General features: G+C 40.0%; 1 protein-coding gene across 3 annotated transcripts in view; it reads right to left on the bottom strand.

Moving 5' to 3' along the window:
• The window catches only part of CRYBG1 (crystallin beta-gamma domain containing 1), a 99,520-nt gene that overhangs the window by 38,729 nt on the left and 37,783 nt on the right, over positions 1–23,008 (bottom strand). For 2 of the 3 annotated variants that reach the window (XM_054062672.1, XM_054062673.1), the window contains exon 3: positions 5,008–6,497. In XM_054062672.1, coding sequence (XP_053918647.1) covers positions 5,008–6,497 — 1,490 coding nt within the window. Of the gene's footprint in view, positions 1–5,007; positions 6,498–7,538; positions 7,666–23,008 lie in introns of those variants that run through there. The other variant, XM_009564880.2, reaches the window with a different exon arrangement.

The raw sequence follows: 23,008 nt of genomic DNA, 5'->3' as shown, positions 1-23,008 counted from the left end.
TATGTGAGGACTCTTCCATTTCCTTCAGGTAAAGTGAGCTAATAATCTACATTATGTAAACTAACCTTGCTGATTTTACAAGAACTGAATTAGGAAACACAGAAACTTCTCCGTCAGACTTGATAGAGAAGTGCGTACAAGTACCTAGCACACAGTACTCATATTCTACGGCCAAAGGCTAATGACATGCAACTGAGGGTTTTAAGCCCCCTTCCTCTGAATGCATACATCCAGGAAAAATCATTTGTCCGTGTCACTTGCTGCTGCAGGAACAGTATGAACAGCTGTGAAGATGCACGGCACATCTTCAAAGTTTATCAGTCAGACATAAGGAGTATCAAGCAGCCCACCATCACCTCAAAGGCAGACCTCTTTGCCAAAGAGGAATCTGGAGACACTCAGCAGAGAAGCAACAGGCAGAAACTGTGCTACATGGAAACTGATGCTGGTGGGAGATAAAAGGAATGAGCTTGCAGCAATGATCTCCAGGCCTCAAATGCTCTATCAATCAATGCATGATTCTGCTGTTTAAGTGCTTTCTTCCTTTTTTACCTACACTGTGTTCCCTGAGCTCTCAGCCAGCTCCTTAGCCCAAGAAAGAAGTGTGAAGTAGAAGTGAGTCACCATGAACAACTCAAAAGCCGAAACCAATCCCTTTTCCTCTTCATCAAGAAAGCCTTCCCAAGAAAGTAAACTCTACTAAAGCAAGACTCTTCACTGTACAAGCTTTTTTCCTTGGGAAAAGCACAAGGAATGAACTTAGGGAAATAACAGATGGAATCCCAAATCGGCTGCCTAAAAATCTATACAGAAAGCAACTGTTAAAATCACCACGTCTTTTCAGAGGAGACTTCCCAACAGAACTCACTGTAACTACCAGCCTGCTCACATTGGTTCACAACTGGAAGGTTCTTATGAAGAACACATGATCAATAAAAAAAGGTAATAATAAACTTAAAAACAATTTGCCATACTTCATAAGACACACTTGGAAAATGTAAGTCTAGAAACAGAAAAAAAAATCCTGAAAGGGGTTAGGGAGGAAGGGAACTATCACACAGCATGAAATGAAATATATTTAGACCCTACTTTTCATTTGAAGTATGACTGGTTTTCCTAAATTTTTCAAAGTTAAATTATTCTATGATTTTTCTATTTGGAAAATTAATATAAGTTGCAAGGGACTTCTAAAGGTCATCCAGTCCAATCTTCTGCTCCAAACAAGAACAGCTTCGAAGTTAGATCAAGTTGCTGAAGGCTTTGTCTGACCAAGTTCTGAGTATTTCCAAGGGTTGAGACTTAACAGCCTTACTAGGGAAGCAGTGCAGCAGGTCATCTGCTGTCACTGTGACTTATTTTTGTCTTACATTCCAGCGAAACTTCACCATTGCAACTTCCAACCATGGCTATTGTCCCTTCACTGCACTCCTCAGGGATGAACCTGGCTCCGTCTTCTCTATAATACCTCTACAGGCAGCAAAATATAATTGAGTTCACCCATATCCTCCTCTTTCTGTAGCTGAGTAAATCAAGCTGCTTCGCTTCTTCTCATACATGGTATGCTCTGGTGTCATCACGTTCTTAATGGCTCACCACTGGACTCATTCCAATTTCTGAACGTCTCTCTTGTACTAGAAGAAGAGAGTTGGAAGAGGAGGGAGAGGTACAACTCAATAGATTGCCCTAGATGCAGCCTCATGTGCACCAAATATCTTCTTGTTCAACGTACCGACTACATTCTTGCTAACAATGCCCAGTACAGGCTTAGCCTTCATCTACTACAAGATGCACTACTGACACATCCTGAATTTGTTGGTCACCTGGACCCTTCATATCCTTTTCTGATCAGAAAAATATACTTATTCTTTCCTGCCACCTGTATTTTCAAGAGTACTGCTAACAGCCTAGTTACCTTAATAGATTCATTTCCATACCATCCTTTTGTCAATTTGTCACTTGCACTATGACATGCATGTCAACATAATATGTAACTTCCTATGAAAATCCATCTTTCTCTGTAAGCCTTGACACAAGCAAGTGTAATGGTTAACACTGATCGTTATCAGCCACACCTAAAACCTGTTTTAAACGAACAGCTAACACCTCAAAGGTATAGTTTCAAGCTTTGCAAATTTATGCAGAAGCAACAACTTCAGCACTTTGTATTTTACATTCTGCAGTATTTCTGCATAGCAGCAGCAAAACAGCTGAGACCAAAGAGCAATAGAAAATTTCAGCCCTGGAGCTGCATCCACTACAGCAGGCCTCCTCTAATCCATCTTTTTATAACACTTTTTTCCACACAATGAAATACCGATTTTAAGTACAGCCAAAAGATGTGTCTTATTCAAGAAACGAACTTCTATGCTTGTTTAGAAGGAGGATATGTTACTTGAGTATCCTGTAAGACTCCTCTCCAGTACGGCGGAAACTTAACGGTACAAACCTTTTTCTTATAAACAGCCTGGTGTGGTAGATTTCTACCACCCATCACCAACCTGCAGTGCCAGGAACAAGCAGGCACAAGAGAAATACTGATGGTCTTTCTCTTTGACTACACCTTGCAGCTAACCTGTGGAAGCAAGCAGTTAGTTAAGCCTCTCCCAACAGAGTCATAAATGGAAGGTGAGTCACGCAGCTGAAGCATCCTGTCCAAACGACCATGTCAAGCACACAACTGATGCCAAAAAACATTGATGCCAAAACATCAGACTGAGATGAGCAAACAAAAATGGCATGTTAACAGAGCAGAATAATTCAACAAGTAGGCATAAATGCAAAGGCAACTACAAAATCATGCCTGAACATCAAATATGACAACAGAAGCCAAGATTTCCACTAAGCACATCAAAGTAAGTACTGCCTAATGTTTTATTTGTGGATTAAGATGTACCATCAACCTCAGCTTAGTCTCAAACCTGATGGGTTTCCCTTTCAAAACCTAGAAGTAAAGTATCCCATGACTTCCAAGTTACCCAGTACACAGACATGAAAGGAGAAAAGAGAAAATGTGATCATTACTCACAAGGAACCAGCAAAACTGACTTCTTTTAGATTTTTTTTCTGAAGAAACTTGATTCCCAGAATTGGCACAATACCATTAGTAAGACACGTTATGTATTTTTAAGTGAAAACTACTTTGACTATATAAAATCCATCTAACAGAGGCAAATGAGTCTGCTAGTATATGAGTATTTTTCAACCTGAAGGGATTGATGTGAATTATCTGACAATAAGTTTTTAACCTTTTAAAGCGGAAAAGTTATCTGTTCTCTAGTTCAAAGCAATAACAAGAAAATAAAAACACACCTTCTTCTAGTAATGGCACCATCTTGTCCTTTCCCATTTTACAGCAGTTAATCCACAAACAGGTTTATAGTTCATGCTTTCTGCTGAATGACTACAAATTATACCCAGGTAATCTGACCGTATCAATTCGTCTGCCTAGAAGAAACTGGGCAGCTATCAGATGCATCAGGGACCTTGAATGCAGCATGACAGACCCCACCCAGGGCTAAAGTTCCTATAGCACTAGATAAGGCCAAGACACAGTGTGCCACAAAACCCACAAAATCAGGTGAAATAGAACAGGCTATTTGTTCAGTAAAATTAAATCTGTCAGAAAGTATACTTGTCTATTACTTTACGAGTAGAGCAGAAGATAACGCAATGTACAACAAGCCAAAGAGACATCCAGAGAAACGAAATCCAGCTATGCAATCACTTGTAACTTCATCATCAGTAGTGATAGTAACATAAAGACAAAAATATTAAAGTCGCCTTTACTTCGAGGTTGTGAAGATACAAAACTCCAGAGTTTAAGATTTGTGATCTATACTGCCAGATGGCAAAGCATCACCATGTACAAAACTACAACTTAACTTTCAGTACTAGGTCCTTTTAATTAGTTATGAATGAACAAATCAGCTGAGTACTACATATCATGCAAAGGAAACTGTCCCTAATGCTTCTATGCTTCTCAGATGTGGGAAGCATATTTTGGAACATACGGGTTTCTTAATATTAAACCTTCACGTCCCTCTAACACAACTGAATGGCTATTCTGATCACCTGGTGGACCTACAGGATCCAATGTACTCTGATGGGATGTATAAATGAATGTACCAGAATGAGGAAAGCAATAGTGCATATTACACGGTCGTGACAATCAAATAACAGAAATTATGAATGCAATAAAATGAATCACTGCAGAAGAGAATGTAATTGAACCCAGGAAATCAATTGCTGGACTCATACTAGTGATTATAGCAAAAGTTATGAATACATCTACTTCTTTATAATCCTAGAGAAAGCACTGATCACCTCGATTTGACAGCTAACAATTTGAGTAAGAAACCAAATCCTGCAAACTAATACATGCATAATTCTACAAACTGCCTGATGTTATTCACATGCATGAAAATTTACATGATTCATCCTGCACATACCTACAAAAGCAACTATATGTATTCAAATTTCTGGAGTGTGATTTACAATATCATTTGAAAGATGAAGTTCTGCATTGTATGCCACATTTCATCATAAAATAAGAGCAGAACTTAAGTCATTTCAAAGAACAATTTGAACAAGTTCCTTATTCAAAAGTTTTCACATTAAAAATCTTCAACCACATCCTCAGTTGGCTATAGATGGCAAAACTGTATTAAGGGCAATAACAGCTGAACTAATTTGAGCAACAATGGGGACACGGACAACTATGACAGAGCAGCATTTGAGTGTTAAATTATTCCATGCAATGTAATTGACATACAAAGAGATTCCCTACCCATTAAAAAAATGGAAAAACCTATTTTTCTAACACATGTACATTACAGTGCTTGGTAAGTCATAACCCTAAGTATGATAGGTTTTTTTTGAAAAAGGCAGTTCTTAATCGAAAATAATGTAGATGCAGAGCAGATACATAGCTAGTGTTCCTACAGAATCCTAAAGATAGAGGCAAAATAACAGCTACAGGGATAAGGTAAACTAGCTTCTTTTACTTACAGGCTAATCTTTGTCATGACTGTTCTGGAAGCATCCAAACTCTTCAGCTTTGAGCTTTCTAAATCAGAATTTGTCTGTCTCTCAGCTGACATACACAGATCTCCATTTTTAATCCCATCATTACGCAAAAAAGCTCTACCTTCTGAACCATTACTATGCTTTACTGTCTTGGTCTCATTTCTGCCTTCAGCAAAAACCAAGGCAGTGTCTTCTGTCTTATTGGCCAAGGAAACTTTGGAAGATTCCAAGCTGTCTTCCCCAAAAGCCAATGGTACAGTTCCCTTGTCCACCGAAGTTCTTCTTGTCATTGGATTACTCTCTGGTGATGGTAAAGGTTGCCTTTTTGAAGAGTAATCTTTTACCTGACCCTTCAAACCAGTAGGGGAAATGGGGACAGAATCTGACTGATTCTTTTTATATGACCTTCTCCTTGCAGGGGTTGCATTTGAGATCTGCTGCTTGCCTTTGTCAGCTTCAGTTTTAGATGCCCCTTTGTGAGCAGATCCAACTTTTAGGTCCTGATTATGACCTGGGGAAGGGGAATTCCTTTCAGGAGTCTGTTGAGGAGATTTTGTTTTTCTTTCTGAATTTATTATCTTGTCTGAAAACACCTCAGAAGTGACATCATCCTCGAAAACAGATTCTTCTTTTGCAGTAGTCTCAGTCTGGTTTTTCTCACCATTTGGAATGTCACTAGATGACTGAGATTTTCTCCTTTTTCCAGATCTTTTACTAGCAGATTTTTTATCCATTGTGTCCAATTCACTACAATTCTCTTCTGATGTAAGAGTCACAGGTTCATTAAGGAGTTCGTCTGTTTTTCTTAGATAGATATCAACTGTTAACACTCTAGCAGAATGTGAGTGTTCACTTGACGCAGATTCCAACTCGTATGGCAAATCCTTTGGTTTTGCATGCCCAGGCTCCTCAGGCACCCACGTGTTCACGAGCTGCTTGTGGCTTAAGATGCTTTTTTCTATGTCTTCACTAGACAAATTTCTCAAGCTTTTAATGAAATCTGGAGTTGTGGAATTATTTATATCTGTGATGGATTCTTTCTCCAGTTCCAGGGTTTCCACATTCAGGCTACTGTCACAGAAAGAGTTTTTAATTGTTTCGCTGCTGCTGCTCCAATCTGCCGACCACTCACTGTCAGAAGAGACTCCCCTACTACTCCATTCTGAAATGGTGTCACGATACAGTGGTACTACTTCCCCACTGAAATTATATTCCTGCGTCTGAGAGATGGCACTCACGTTTCTCACTTGCTTCAGTACTTGTGGACCTTCGTGTGCTTCCCTTATGTGCCTACAATATATCGGCTGTGCTCCGTGAGGAGAAAGTAACCTCTCCCCTTTCTGATGTGAAGGGTGTTCTAGTGAACTTTTGACGTTTTTCCTTTTTCCTGTACCAAACAAATTTCCAAGTCTTTCCAAAACTGGTTTCTTTCTGTTCTCTTCTCTGGAAGAATCGGGAAGTTGTGAGGCAGACTATAAAAGCAAGAAAACAAACAAACATTTGGTTAGTGTCAAAACTGTTTCTATAATACATTTGTTTGCACTATAAATTAAAAGGATGCACGGAATAAGACCAAGACAGCTTATTAACCAATGCTACCTCTCAAAAAAAGAACAAGAAAACACTCAAAAAACAATTAAAGCCCCAAGATCCTTATGTGTGGTTTTGCCTATGTTTGTTTACAAGTATGCTCATCTTGCCTTACAACACCAGCATTACAAGTCCCAAATATCAAACTTTTGCCCAATTAGTTAATGTCGCCCAAAATAATACAGGAAAGCATCCTGGTGTCTGCAAGACTGGGGACAAACCGCTTGGTCAAAGTCGTCCTTATGAAAACAAGAGCGGGGTGTTTAACTTTCCATACTGGCTGAGTTAGTTTTGACGCTCGTGCTAGTAAGTAGTTTCAAAGGCATAAGTGCGAATTGTTAATATGACTTTTCTCATTAACTATGTCCAATAAATACCTGGCTTGCATTTTCAGGTAGAAAACCCAGAACTATGAGAGCAAGAGCATCATTCAATGAGCACGACTGGGTCAAGCGCTGCCCTGGATTACTCTTGGTGAAGTTTCCCTTGCAACTTCTAATTAACATGGTAAACAGGAAACACGCAACAGCGTTGCCAAGTATACATGCATATTTGCATTTTAATACGTTAGCGCTTTTTTCTACATGCCAGTACGATGAATAGTTGTTGTGAGATGGCTCTTTCAAAAAAACCTCCGGCGTTTCCCACCCCGCCGGGGCAGAGGGGAGCGCGGGGCTCTCCCCCGCGAGCGCTGCCCGGGAAGCGCCGCAGCCCCGTGTCCCTCTGTCCCCGCTCCCTTCCCGGCGGGGGCGGCTGCAGAGCACGGGATCACCCGCAGCGCCCACCACCCCAAAGCTGCCGCTTCTTTCCCCGTCCCAGACGGAGCCGCGGCGGACTTTACCCGGTCTTGAATCGCGCCGCACCCTCGCCCGGTCCCGCAGGTGCCAGCGCCTCCCCGCCCCACCGACAGCCCCGGCACTCACGGCTCGGCTTAGCTCGGCTCTGCGGTCCCTACGCGAAGCTTCCCCGCGCCGCCGGTGCGGTCGCTCCGCCCTCGCCGCGCCCGTCCCGCCCCGCCCCGGCTCCACCTGGCAGGGTAAGGAGGGAGGGATGGGCAAGGAAGGATGGAGGGAGAGATGGAGGGAGGGGCGAGCGGCGACACCGGCCCCCCGCGAGCCCGGGGAAGCAGTGGAAAGCGGGCGAGGCGTGCGAGGGGGCGGCAGAGCGCGAGCGGGCGCCGCGGCGGCTCCTTCGTTATTGAGGGCAAAGCGCCGCCCCGGGCGGAACCGCGGAGCTTTTGATGTCGGGAGGGCGAAGCGCCGAGGGCTGAAGGCGGGCGGGCGGTTCGAGCCGCGGCCGGGACGTCCCGGCGTCACCGGGAAGGGGACGAGGCGTCCCCGAGGCACCCGCGGCAGCTCGGGAACGGGGAGGAGAGGCGGGACGGGGGCCCCGCGGGGGAGATGAGCCCGTGTTGTCCGCCACCTCGCAGCGGCGGGACCGGCTGCGCCCGCCCTGGTGCGCCGGCCGGGAGCAGGGCTGCGGGGAGCAGAGCTGGAGGCGGCTGGGGGACGACTTTAGTGGGCAGGGAGCGCGGCTGTAGGGGAACAGCGGTCAGGAGCTGCAGGGGGCTGGGGGACAACTTTGGGGAGCGGGGAGCACGGCTGTATGGGGGCGGGTGTCAGCAGCTGCAGGGGATTGGAGTGGCGGCTGCAGGGGAACGGGGCGGCGGTTGCAAGGAATCAGGGAGGGTGATGCAGGGGATTGGGGTGGCGGCTGTTAGGGGGCTAGGGGACAACTTTGGGGGGCAGGGAGTTCGGATGCAGGGGACCACGGGACGGCGGCTACAGGGAGTGGAGAGGGCGGCTGCAGGAAGCACGGCTGTAGGGAGCTGAGGAATAGCTTTGGTGGGCAGGGAGCACGCTTGCAAGGAATTGAGGAGAGCGGCTGCAGGAGTCAGGGGTCCACTCGCCCCGCCCGCCCCCGTGAGAATGACTCCGCGGACTTAATGGTGCCGGCGCTCTCCCCGGGCGCTCAATTAGTATTGAATGCTTAATGAACGCTAAACTAGTCCTCTTCTAATTAACGCTAAATTACTCGTATGAAGTGGAACTGCTTCGACTGGAAGGGCCGCGCACCAGTCTGGGCTGCGCGGGGCCCCGCGGGGAGGGGCAGACACCAGGTCAACCCGCCCGCGGCTGCTCCTCTGGCTACTGCAGAAAATAAGGTCCTTTCTTACACGTTCGCTTCCTTCTCCGAGTAAGAAAAAAGGAGGAGGTTATTTGCTTTTGCTTCGTTGACAGGGCATCTGTTCCAAAGCTCCCTCAAACATGACTTATGAAATGCAGTCTCAGCTCCAGGAAAGCCCCAGGGCCCATTTACTGATAGTGAAACGCTGTACGGCAGCAAAGTTTGCCCAAACACATGGAAAATACAGGAAACCTAAGCTGGGGGATATCTAGAGTCAGCTTATTACTGCAACCAAACAGAAATCCATGGGAACCCTTGTCTTTCCCTACCTTTCTTAGGTGTGTTACACAACTGATAAGCAACCATACCACCAACAAAGTCCTGTCTCTGTATGCTAGTGATCTTCCCCCAGAAGCTTTCAAATAGGCAGGTCATCATCATGACCTTGAGCTGAAATTTTTGAGTTGTTGGGTTTTTTTGAGATAGTGAAATAAGCTGCAAATCAGAAAAATCTGGATGTCTGTTGCTTCCCTCCCTTCGATGACTTCTTTTAACCACTAAAACCAAAATGAAATGAAGAGGAACACTCAATGAAATGAAGAGGAACGGTGAGAGTTGCCTTTGAGCTCAGACAGTTAAAGTGCTTTTGCGATAACAAAACTAAATTTCCCTATCAGATGCTACAATCATGAGTAATACAGCCCAATTACAATCTAATTTCTTGATTTTACATGTGTATTGCCAGTACTAACTAACTATAGGGAAGGAATAAGAAGATACACTAATGAACATTGCTAGCTAAAAAAAAGTAATAATACTGCATTTTCAGGAACTCTTAAAGCAAGCTAATAAGCAGTGAGTGACACAAATTTCTCTAAAAATTCATAATGACTACAAGTGTGAGGAGGATGCTTATATAGTTCATATTAAAAACTGGTGAAACACCAAAATAGGGGGAATTTAATTTCATTATGGTGTCAATCTACATATTAATATTTGGATGTATAATAGCTGTCATCCCTCTAAATTAGTTGGGTTTACATTATCAATGTGACAATATTACACTCACAGTCAGGCTGTGGATTTACAAGATTATGCTTGGAAAAAAATGGTTATTTGAACTGGATTTCTCTCTTCCCAGCAGCTGATTTTCATAAGGTCCATGGGAACTTCATTATCTTTGAGACGTCTCCCCCTTTCAAAAGCAGTTTAAACTGTCCAACAAGTTCAAAAGGTGTTGGATGGAACGGAGGAGGGACAGCCAGCCAGTCCAGTCACATAAGCCTTGTTTCCTCAGGGAACAAGGCTAAAGATTTTTCTTGATCTTGAAATAGCTGCCCTATGTAAACTGTTTAAGTAATTTCTTCATACAAAGTAACTTAATTATATACAGCTCTTTCAAAACACATAAAAGGCCGGGTACTTGCCCTGAAGAGCTTGTATTTTAACTCAGATAAATGTAGGTGAGCCAGTATTGCCAGTGCAAGAGGGCACAGAGACGGAGCTTCTCAAGAGGCTCCAAAGTGGAGCCCAGCCTGACAGAGCCCAGCACAGGAATGTTTGGTTTCCAGAGCACAACACTGAAATGTTTAATTTTCAGAAGGCAAGAGGTATCCGTGCTCTGCAGATCAGACTTCCTCAATGTGTTTCTGCTCAAGCATTCTTACCCTCGAGACATTAGCCAGTTCAGAAATTCCTGATCCAAGGCATTGGCAATTTAAAAAGACAGAGGACTTGTCTATCCATTCCTCAGACAGCATGCTGGAAGTCATTTCAAGAACACCGCATCAATCTGAAAGCAAAGCGCCTTCTTAACCAAGAAATGTAAATCTTGTTTGTATTTATATTCATACCAGTTTACGTTAGCATTAAAATATTTCCTCTGGTTTTGGCTGGGGTTTTTCTCATTAGCTAATATAAGTTGCCACAGCCAAACCCCTAATTTAACAACGTAATTAAACATGTACTTTGCTGGTCTCCAGTGGAGAGCAAGCATAAGCTACTGTGATTTGTTGAATCAGAACTTCAGGCTGTGTCTTGAGGGATCAATTGGATGTTATTTTCTTAGATTAGTTCATCTGAGTCAGTCAAGCATGACTGAAAACACTTCTTAGAGCACACATTACAGAAAAGGGTAGTATTTTTACTAGTCATTAGCAACTTTGTGGTAACTAATAGGTGGTAATATCTAGTGTGGACAGTTCTGTAATTTAAACATGTGCTAGCATATGTTCACCTTCAGAGGGGAAAAGGCAACAAACTAGTGAAGAGTAAGTTTGAGTCTTATCATTCACTAGAAGGTCATAAATATCTGGATTTCAAGGAACATGAAAACCTATGAGACCCTTCTATCTACAACAATTCTAATAATGTAGGACCATTCTAAGTTCCTACTGGAACACCAGGAACTTTGGGTATCTTTAAATCACGGTATTGTAGTTCTCACAACTCTGAGGAAAAACAAAAGTCTTGGGAGTTCTAGCAGTCACATGATATCCCATTAGCATTAGCCAAAAACATTTAAATAAATAAACTACTTCTCTTTAGGCATTCCGCACAGTAACTGAAACTCAAATATTAAACACTAGCAGTGTCAGGCTTCGTTAGGCTGAAAATTCAGCTGGAGTATTGCCGGTGCAATGTGCTGTAAAAATATTGGTAGGAAAACTAGAAGGAAGGATGTAAAAGTAAAAGCTAAGACAGAAAAGTCTGAGCAGCACAAGACCCACTCAAATCTCTGCTTCTGTTCCTACAGAAAGAAGATTTCATGAAGTTCTCCCACATCCCAGGTGAGTGTCGTAAATACTGGGAGAGAGAGAGGGAGTTGTAGGTAGAAATAAAGGCTTTCTGCTTTTGCTTATGTTCTTATTTTAAAAGCACGGGAAAAATATACTTAACATTTGAGTATAACATTTGACCTGAAACAATTTTTTTTTCTGATTCATTGAGGGGAAAAAACCCAAAACAACTATATTGCAAGTTAACCTAAACAATTTCTGCTTTTAACCAGTTACCTTGCTGTCAGTCAACTAGATTTGAATTACTTCAATTCACTGTAATATTTTTCCTTGTTTATGCTGACCCTTCACAAAGCCACAAAGGAGAGGTTACTATTATGAAAAGTACGACTGTTATTTTTACCCACACACTGCCTTCCTTCAAATACCAGGAGTTTGGCACATATGCACTAAATATTTTTAGCATTTCTTTTAAATATATCAGATTCCAGGTTGACAGCATCCTCTTCAGAGTCAGAGAAAGAAATACACATTAACAAGTCTGCACTAGCATGGAATTTACTCCTTGTCTCTTCCAACTCTTTGTCTGCTGCACTTGCAGAGGATATAAATAGCAATAGCTGGTCTTCAAACAATTTCAACTTTACCTGAGCTCTGTATACAGGGAATGTAGTTATCTCGATGGGGGAACTTACCTGAACTATCAAGGAGCTATAAACGTGAGACTATTGAGCAGAATGAACTGAAACAAACTTAAGTTTTCTTAATAATAATATTTTGCCACTAACTATATATGTTTTCTATTCTCTACAAAGACTTTAGCAAAGCAGTTCATGTCTTCAGAGAACAGAACCTGCCTGCTTTCAATTTATTTTTTCACTGTAAAACTGAGTTTTTAGTTCAAATGTATATTGAAATTTGACTATTTGGAACAGCATATAGAATAATGAGAATATTGATCCTGCATAGTTAACTGATTTTTTTTTTAAAGGAAACAATCAGTTCAAGGAGCACAGAATTAGTGTAAATCCCATGTTACTTCTTAGGTGCCAAGCCCAGAGATTTAGATATTAGATGTATCCAAACAACCCAGCAAAACTGAAAGCAGTAAGTCATGCAAAATCAAATACATATAAATCTTTCTAAAAAGCTCAGGAAAGACAAAAAAGCATAAATAAAAATTGAACAGATCCTTACATGACTATTTAGGAAAGGAGGCTGATAAAAAAGAACAGGCATGTCAGAAAAGGCATGCCTGCTCCCATCTCCTCTTCCCCAGAGCTAGTTATTTCCATATACTAAAAGCTTTACCCCCTCCCCTTCTGTCAACAGTAGCATCTGCCAGTTACAGAGACGCTCTACAAAACTAATACAGATCAGTCAATTTTATGATTTTAAAAAATTTATATTGTATTGACCTAAAAATTTCTGGTGGGTTTAAAGAAGGGGAAAAAAAGAGAGTGCTATTTGCCTTACCATGATGATGATAATTCTTTTTGCTGTTTACAGAAGAATAAACAAACTATGGTGTGTGAGATGCAGTCCTGCGTGTCATTAACCAAACCCTTTTTCTTAGCAATCCTCCCACGGTTTAACCCCTTCTTTCTTCTGGCAGCACTCAGTTAGAAACAAGCAAAAAAGGAAGTAGTGTCTGAGCCTTTCCAACTGATAAGTCATTTGGCAGACAAATTATAACTATGAAAGGGACTCAATTAGAGGATAGGAGAAAGAGCTGCAGGAGGATGGCAGCAAGTCCTTCAGTAAGCACCTCTACAGAAGCAGAGAACCTGTTGCAAAGATCTGTGAAGTTAGTGTTGGGCAAATGCCTTACGTGCATTAATTAACGTGCAATACTAGAATGTAGATATGGAACAGAGGAAAAAATATACCACACACGTTGGTTCTCATAAACTTGATTACTGTTCTCTGATCCACATTTGAGATGGCTAAAGAAAAAAAATCACTCATGCCTCTATTCAGTGAGAGACTGATTTATATAGGCATCCTTGTTTTTTCACCTTCCGGAGTTGGTATAGTAAATTTGTATTTTTCTATCAACTTACAGTAAATGACACTAAGAAGGGACTTGAAGAAGCAGAAAAGCAGCAGCACCAAAAGTAGAAGCAGCAATTATTTAATGCTGCAGCACTGAGAGAATATTTGAACTCTCCTGAACTTGGAAGGCATCCATAAATAAAATAATATGCAAAAAACCAAAAAAAAAGCATTAACATAAATTACTTGTAACTCTTCATGTTTTAATGTAAGAGAAAGTGAGAAAGTTTGATATGAATTAAGCTCACATATTTTCTCTCAAGATTTTGAATCTTACTCCTGGATCAGAGCTTGGAGCTCTTTTATTTGAAGAGACAGGACCTCGAAAGTACTTTTGCTGTTGAGCCATGAAGGATAAATAGTAAAAGCATTTTAAGGGCTTGGAAGTCTTTTAGGTCTCCCCAAACAGAAGCCACAACTAAAAAACGTAACCTCTTTCCTTTTTTCAGTTTGTGAATGCAATTCAGAATGATAGAGAACCTGTTACATAAGTAGTTTTCCATTTACTACGTCTCTTTCTTCTAGGTTTGTAGGTGTCTCTTCTGTTTTGTTAGAGCGTACAGTGTCACAAACTCTAAATGGTATATATTGGTAAGTATAGATCTAACATAAGTTGTCATAATATATATCTATAGCTCACCCTAACATGTCCCAATTCCTTTTAGATTCAGCATTTATATGCAGTTACTGGAGACAGGAAATAGCATTCTTTTGCTGCAAATCTAAGAGTGTCTGTACAATAGACTAAGCTATAAATCTCTGGATATCGTCTCCTTCTTAGGCGCCATCAATCTTTATCTCTTCCCCTTGCTTTCACGCAAAATTGTTACTGTTAATAGGAACTCCACAGTCTTGAAAGTATATCACATTTTAAAAACTCCTGCAGCATTTCAGAACACATGCAAGAGTTTCATAAAAGCATCAGTAAATTCCCAGAGCAACCCAAAATCAGGAACTATGACAAACACTAATGGTTTTTACTAATAATGCTGAGCTTACAAACAAAACCTGCTGATTAAGTCACCTAAAAATGCACAAGTGAAAATTCATTATGTTTTCCATTCTGTCTTATTCTCATCTAAGAAAAGGCATTTTAAGTAGCAATCTGAATTTATTTCTTTGCTACGTACTTAGATATAATAAAACTGATATATATTCCCAGGAGAGAAATTATGCACACTGAAATCACCTTTGAACTCAGACTGTGGAAACAGTATTAAAACTGTCAGACCCATTGTAATTCTTGGATCTCATTCCAGATACTCTAACCCATCTCCTCAAGACTGTTCATACATTTTTACATGAAGTGATTATGGGCAGAGGAAATAATCCTAAGGAGCCACATATATTATTAGCCTCTGACAAACACAGCACTGATGTGGCTGTTCTGTGCTGGCTAACTGAGCTGGCTCCTCCTGAGCTGGCTTGGGCACCTCTGCATGATCCTGCATGTAGCTTAAGAGCAAGGCAGCATTTCTAATACGCTCCTGTGCCCAGTCTTTCTTGTTAGCTAGTTCTAAGAGCTCAGCAGATGAAGAATATAGATTGTCTCGCTCTCTGATTGCACTGCGTAGGAAACCTAGGTCCTTACCTGCAGTTTTAATTCAGTCTAGGGAAAATATGCCTAGGAGTTAGTTAACTAATTAAAGAATCTAAGTATTTCAGTCCTTCAGCAGTGTTAGCTCTAGATACCAGGTCTGGCACAGTAGAAGATAGGCTGTCACAGGCATACAGGGCAAGAGGCAGAAAGCCATCCTTCTGAGCACTGTGTTGTTAATGTGAGACTATAAAACTGCAGAGGAATAAAGAGAGTAAACAAGCTGCAAACTGAACTGCTAATCTGACCAAGGTCAAATTTCATAAAAACCAAAGAGAACTGCATATCTGACATGCTTGATTTGGAAAGTTGAAGTGATGGTCCTGAGATTGGAAAAAAATGCTGTTTGTTTATGACTCTGAAAACCATTTAGTAAGATGAAAAATGATAATATTTAATCAAAGTGTATTTAAATATGAAATTAATATAATCTCTCTTCTCCACAGAAGTTCTCATTAAATAGATAAAAATTACACTATCTTTTACTACACATTATGCCATTTGGTACCTTTAGATAAACAGAAACTTTCAGCTGAAATGTGGTCGTCAGCCCCCAGTATGAAGGCACCTGACATAGGACCTGTTTTGGAAAATTTGGGCTTGATAGTGTATGGGCTTCAAAGAGCCCTTTTGTAAAATGTATAAAGAGATTACACCCCTTGCTAACTACTTTGATGTACAGATATTTTGTCATGTACAGATAAAGAGTATTAAGTACAAGAAACATTTGTTACTAACACACTTTATCCTGCCTTTATAAAAATGGCCGGACATATCATTTTACATTTGAATTACAATGTTATAATTTAGCATTTATTCTAAATAACAGTGTTTACCTAAGGCTCCCAGAATTCCCTCAAACTAATTATTACGATAATTATTACAGAGAACTGCCTTATTAATAATTAGAATAATCTTTATAAAACCAGTACAGAGAAGATAGGAATGACTCAAGACCCACTGTTTCCCTACAGTGCAGTATGCAGAAATTAAATCAAGCAGAACAGACCTGCAAACTCTTTGCTCTTAATCCCACGATTACATCAGTATCGCCTAATATTCAACATTAAGGAAGAGAAACTTGTAAGAGAAAATGTTTTCATGAATTGCATTTATAGTCTGTTTATTTCAGTCTAAGACAGAACTAATTAGTATATAAAACATTAAAATAAACAATGTGTCTGTCCAGAAAACAGATACATTATTACTTCTGAAGGAAAAGGGAGATATGTTTTCCTGCTATTACAGATACATTATTACAGACATGCTGCATTATCCTCCTGCACACCTAAATTACTAAATCTTAGATGCTGAAGAGATATAACTACACTAACATTTAAATCTCACTACTTACTTCTATTGCTAGTGGATAACTGGAGGAAAGATCGAATTCCTACCTAGTATTCTTGAAAAAAAATAAAATCAGGTCCTACCCCTAAAAATATATTTTCTCGATTAACAATAATGCAGCAGGGAACTGGATCAAACTGGATGAAGCTATACAGCTCAGATATACCAGCATCTCCAGAAAATACCAAGAAATACACAGGATTGTTGATTCTGCTCTTGAATTTCTGAATAAGACGTTAGTTTGGGCAGAGGCCAAGTGTATTCTCGAGCTGGCTTTGGTGTCTGCAGGTTAGAACAAGAAACATCACAAAGGTACTTTTAAAGCTAATCCTTAAAAGTATCATGATTAACCAAACACAGTTTTAACTACAACAGTTGTAGTGTTGGGCCCAAACTATTTTAGATTCTTTCTAAATAAAATATGATAAAAACCACTCCATTAGCAACTTTTTGGGATAAGTTTGCAGGAGCTTACTCACTATTTGTCAGTGCTTATGAATATAAGAAGGAGGTGGCTGTCTACCATTAAAACCTGGTAGATAGCAAGTGCTTCCTGTATGTAGAAGGCAGGTGTGTGTCTTCTCTCTTGTTCCTACTCTACCACTTCCCTCCCACATCTTATCAGCACCTAGTGGGAAGGGGATGGGAAGACAAGTCTCTGCTACTGTGCCTGGTTTCCCTCTAGCTACCTACCCTTTTTGTCTGCAGTGACTCCATCTTTTGTCCCTGCAGCAACACAAGCTTTCCCTGCCAGCTGTGTGATGAACCTGGCAAGTCTCTTCAGTTTCCCACTGTGCACAAGGCTCTGAATAGCAGCCAGCACCAAGCAGGGTGAGCTTCTGTTTTGCTGGGCAGCCACTTAGAAAAAAACCCTCACAAACTGTCTATACCTTTTTCATGTTTAGAAAGTGGATTTCTTTTTCAGGTCCAAGAATCAGAAATTTATCTGATAAAAATTAAATCTTACATGCCAAAGAAAAAACACACCCTTAGCATTCCCAGAAGCAAAACAATCAAAATTCCTCTGTAGAAGAGGGAAGGGGAATATCTTGAACTATTACTGATAAGCCTTCTAAAATCACAGGTTTCTTTACACAAAATACAAAAAAGTAGACAGATCTTGATGTTCTTTTTATCTAAATTCTGGTTGCTGAACATTTGCAGTGTAGCTTGTTCAGATTTTCCAGACTCTTCAAAAGCTACACTTTTCAATCCCTATTTTCCTCCCAGACAATTATTCTTTCTCAGCAAAGATTCTCTAGAAATCAAATTGGTAAAATGGAAAGAAAAAAAGGGAGGGAGAAGGGGAACTGTAAAGATGTGAGAGGAAAAGAGGCTGTATTTTTATTTGCATGTCATAAGGTATGGTTTATAGAAAATTATGATTTCAAGTTCCATTATAAAAAAGCAATGTTTGTAGAACAAAACATTATATTCTATTTAAATCTTTAGATATTGCTTGCAAACACAATAAACCCAGATGGTTATCTGTTGAAATGTCACAGTATAAAGTGGATCACATTTTGCGTTGGCAGTTCTTGAGCCATGACAAATCAAGTACTTGTTTTAAAGGATAAGTGAAGAAGCATTCCAGCTTACTCACTGTAATTCAGTTCTCAAGAGAATAAAACCAGAAAGTTGAAGGTTTTCATGACTTACCCTTTGCAAACCCATTATTATACTGCAGCTGGAACTACAGAGAAATAAATTACACATATATGTATATATATGCACGCATTCCTAATTGTCATATGCATTATATAGCGTATAAAGTGGCAAAAGCCTGGTCAGGAGGAATGAACTATTACTAAAAGCTTTGTATTGCAACCTTCTCAGATCTGAGAGTGCACAGGTGTACTGTGCATATGCTGAGCCACCTGGTCACGTAGCATGGCAAAATGGAAATAGGATCACACCCAAGGAGAGAGCACAGATAGCTGCCAACGTCCTGAAAACCATTCCAAGACATTGCACAAGTGTGGAAGTGGTACAAGAAAAGCATGATGTAAAACAGTCTACAGCTGTCCACAGAGATCACTGCACAGCATGGAGGCCAGAAACAAACCCCCGGTGCTTCAGAGAGCAACTTCACAAGACTGTACTCAGTAAGGGAAAGAGAAGGGAGGAGTATGCCCCTTGGGAAGAAGGCAGTAAAGTGTCTGGTGTCATCCTAAAGAAAGAGTTACACAGCAGCATGAGCAACACCAGTGAAATGCTGAAATGCTATGTAGCTATGTGTTTGACAGGATGATACATGAAGGTGGGGCAGATAAAGGATGGCCACTGATAACATTGGACTGCCTGATGCACACTCTCGTGTCACCATTACCAGACTCACTTTGTACTGTCCATGCTTGATCATTTACACCAGACCTCCTTAATACTTTGCAATACATGAATGCCACTCTGAATATGTGGCTATCCACATTATCTCACTCCTGCAAAGCGCAGTATTGTGCCAGTTTGATAGACCTTTTATTTTGTCACTGCTTGGCAGACTGTAGATTATCCAGCAGTCCAGCCCTGAAGACCTCAGCATTATCCCGTTCCTGGACCATCGCTTGCATGACTGTATTTTAAGCCACCACTAACCCTCTCAAACAGAAATGCATTTTCACTCATTGCATCCTCTAAATTTATTCTCAATATTGTATGGACCATGCAATAACTAAGATGAAATTAAATTCTAAACATAGCTCAACATAAAGACTACACAGGATGGAAGTCCACTGTAAAGCCAGACATAGCCTTTTTTAGAATTCTCCTGCATCAAGTTGGTTGTGTTGAACTGCTTGAAAGGAGAGTTCTCCAAGTGACATCTGTATTAACTTGCCAGCCAAGAGTAAATAAATGTAAGCTGTCTGATACATGTTATGGTTTGGATTTTTTTTAAACTCCATGTAAAAAATCCCAACAATCTCCTCAATAAACGATAAATTTTGTTATTCTAGCAGAATAAGAATTTACTGGTATTCCTACTGTGCCTTCAAATTTACTTATATTTTAAGGGTTGGAGGGAATTTTCCTGACTCAGTACATCTGTTGCCATCTTGAATGCCAAAGTGTTAGACTACAAGACAGGTTTCTTTTGCACCAATATTCCAGGAGCTACATTCCTTCTATGAAAATCCTAAGTAACTCTATGGCATCTTCCCTCCCGTCTTTTGCACTTCTCTAAGGCCCTTGTTAGTGGTCAGCTGTAGTCCAGTACACCTTCAGTCAACCACAACTTAAATGCTTGTGCTATACTCCTCACCAAAAAGCAGCAGAAATATAAAACAAAAAGATGTTTTCCAAGTCTCTCTGAACCAGCCATAAGAACTGGACATAGCCTAAGTGTTATTTTTTGTAAATAAGAGAGCTGGTGTCTTATGACAGGTTGGAAATAGCAAAATGTTAATACTGAAATGAATTTGTGGTTCAAACGGGGATAAGCAGAATAATGAGCTGGGAATATGGAAAAAAGTGGACCGACAAGGAAATTGCAATGATGCCATCCATCTAGTCAGCAGAATGGTATTTTATTAACTAGAGAAGTCATTTTGTTGAGCAATGCACAGAGAGGTTCTCTCATGGATAGCTGAGAACCTCTCTTGTGCTGTAATTAGCCACAAACTTCCAGACTTTTTGTAAGATAAAAGGACGAGTAGGTCTTTAGTGAGCTGTATTACAAAGCCAAATCATAATAATGAGATAGTTTTATACCGGACCTGATGTCCAAGCTTTTTGTCATTGGGACTTCTCAGAAGTTTGGTCTCTGCCTACACAGTAAGTATGACTGTGCATGTATAAGTAGCTGCTGGATTCCTCTGTCTTCAATATCAACAAATACAGTTGAATTGAGGGCACCTGGCATTTTCCACTAAGAAAAAAATAATAGTTTTGTATCCAGAGCAACTCTGCTGCAATGCTATGGATGCTTGCTGTGTCCTGGGAAATCTGTGCAGAATGGTTCTTAACCTAAGGTACGTATCATTATGGATACTCTTAACTCAGGAATTCTTAATTCTGTGATGTGCCTCAGCAAGATCAATCACCTTAGAAAGAAAATTCTATTAGGAATGGCTTATTTTTCTGGGGATGCAATTACAAGAATTGTAGTTCTTTAACTAGAAACATAAAATAAGCCAGACTACAGTAAAATCCTGGAAAAGCATAGACCTGATATCAGGTAACTGAAAGAACTTAAATGTCTGCCAAACACTTCTACTTACATTTTTGGGTTTGCTTTCCTTCCTGTCTGCTGCAAACTTAATCTATAAACAATTAATTGTTCTTGCTTTGTTTTTTTTGGCTTGCTTTGGTTCTTTTGGCTTGGTTTGGTGCAATCTTTTCAATCTCTCCTCTATAGTATCCCTCATCACCCCTCCCTCCTCCTACTGAGATGTTGACAAAGAACAGATTCAGCAATGAATTTGTATTTATCAACAGCCCCAAAGCAAAAATGCTTGATGTACCCAAATTCATATCATGCTTATCTTTATTTCATGTCTTTAAAGCAAACATGACATTTAAGTTCTATCAGCCTGAGAAGCGTCACCAATGGTGACTTACAACTACAAATGGCTGTCCAAGTGTCCCAATCCAGCATTCCTACAGGTACTACAGTACCCATGCACTGTTAAAACTGAATTGCTTTTATAGTGGCTCTACTACCTCTACAGCTTTTAGTATCAATGTTAAGAAATATTTATGTTAAAAGATAGCACCGTGACTTATTAAAACTGAACAAATTAACAAAAATGTAGTTCAGTCCTCTGCTGTTATTTAGTACTGTTCTTTAGGAAGAGCTGGCCTGCATGTGGGTTCTTGCAAGCAGCTGGTATTACACAAAGGCTATCTGTACATGCTGGGGCTTGTTTTGCTTTGTTTCCATGATTCTGAGCATCCCTTTCTGTTAAATATACTTAGGGTAGACAACAGTGCCGCTATGTCACTGTAGACGATGCTCTTAAATATTCTCTCAACGGCAAGTGTTTTAATAGAAGCTGTCTTCAAGTTATACCCCTTGTACTTTGTTGGTTTTAACATTTTACTATATACTTTCAGGTTACTGGTTTATGACACTACTCACCAAATACTGTGGACAAATAATTTTAAGATACAGTGGCTTCTCAGAGCACAAGTATTTGTGGGAGACATTATTGTGACTTAAATGGTCAGCATTTAAGTTCTGTTCCAGTTCTGTATTTTCTGGTTTCTGTGATTATTTCAGTACTATTTAAATTCTGTTTGCTTCTTACTGGTTATGGTGGTGTGGTGTTTTTAATTATAAATTGCATATTTATCAACTAAATATTATAATTCTGAAAGAATATTTCAGTATTAGTCATCTCAAACTATTGCAAAACATAGCATGACTCAAAGCTAAGCATCCTATAAAAACTTTAAAGGACAGAGCAAATTAAATATTTGCTAAGTGCACTATAAATCCTTTGTCAACCATGTAAGAAATGCTGGCATGGCCAGGACAAAATGAGGCATTCTCCTTCCCTTCCCACATCTCTCCATTGTACTAAACTGGTTAGGTTTGAAAATTTTATTCCTTTTTTTTCCCCATGAATTTCAAAGTAAAGACTTCAGTGTTCTTCTCCTATTAGCATCACTTTCTTGCCCAAACCACAGCATAGTTGCAGCCCAAGAATAGGAACAAATTGTGTAGATAGCATAAAGGGGAAAAAATAAACAGCTTAAATAAATTATTATGACATTCTTATATTTTCCTAGACATTTTAGACTACAATGAGGAATTACCATGCTGGCTAGCACAATAACATCCTATTAAAATCCGTATCAGAAGCCATACAGACAATGAATAATGTAGCTATGCAGGATGTTGTCAAGGAGCTCTCATGAACCATGCTTCAATACATTTGACCTTTTCTCTTCTCCCTATATATCATTCTCTTCAATTTGTACAAATACATCAGGACAGTAATCCTAAATCCATGTCTTATGGATAACATCTCCCAAACTTTCTTAAATTCATACATACATTTAAATATACATCTATACATATGTATGTGTATACACATGTATGTATAAATGTAAATAAAATTCCAATATGTATTCTAGCCTATAAAAATATTGCTGTATTTTTTTGATTGATCTAAACCAAAGAAATCTATTTCTCCAGATTTCCCATAAATTAGTGCATTAGAGGCACGTAACATGTAGATGACTCTCATACGCAGATCTGGCTATTTAAGGAGGTTTAAAATTATGCTTTAAAACTTAAAACACGGGAAGGTACTCTCTCCTCTGCAGGAATGACAATGGGGAGCAACATGATTAGAAAGTAGTCCTACCAGACTGAGTACAAGCATGACTAATCAAAAAAAGCCAGCATTTTGTGGGGATTATCAGGGGATTTTCAGTCTATCTGTCTAGCAACAAGGGGGAATTCCTGGTAGAAAAAAAAATGAGAAGAGAAGAGAAGAGAAGAGAAGAGAAGAGAAGAGAAGAGAAGAGAAGAGAAGAGAAGAGAAGAGAAGAGAAAGAAAAAGGAAGAAGAAAAGAAAAGAAA

The sequence above is a fragment of the Cuculus canorus genome, chromosome 3 (genome assembly GCF_017976375.1).
Source record: "Cuculus canorus isolate bCucCan1 chromosome 3, bCucCan1.pri, whole genome shotgun sequence".
Taxonomy (NCBI): domain Eukaryota; kingdom Metazoa; phylum Chordata; class Aves; order Cuculiformes; family Cuculidae; genus Cuculus; species Cuculus canorus.
This window is presented reverse-complemented; position numbering and strand designations above follow the sequence as displayed.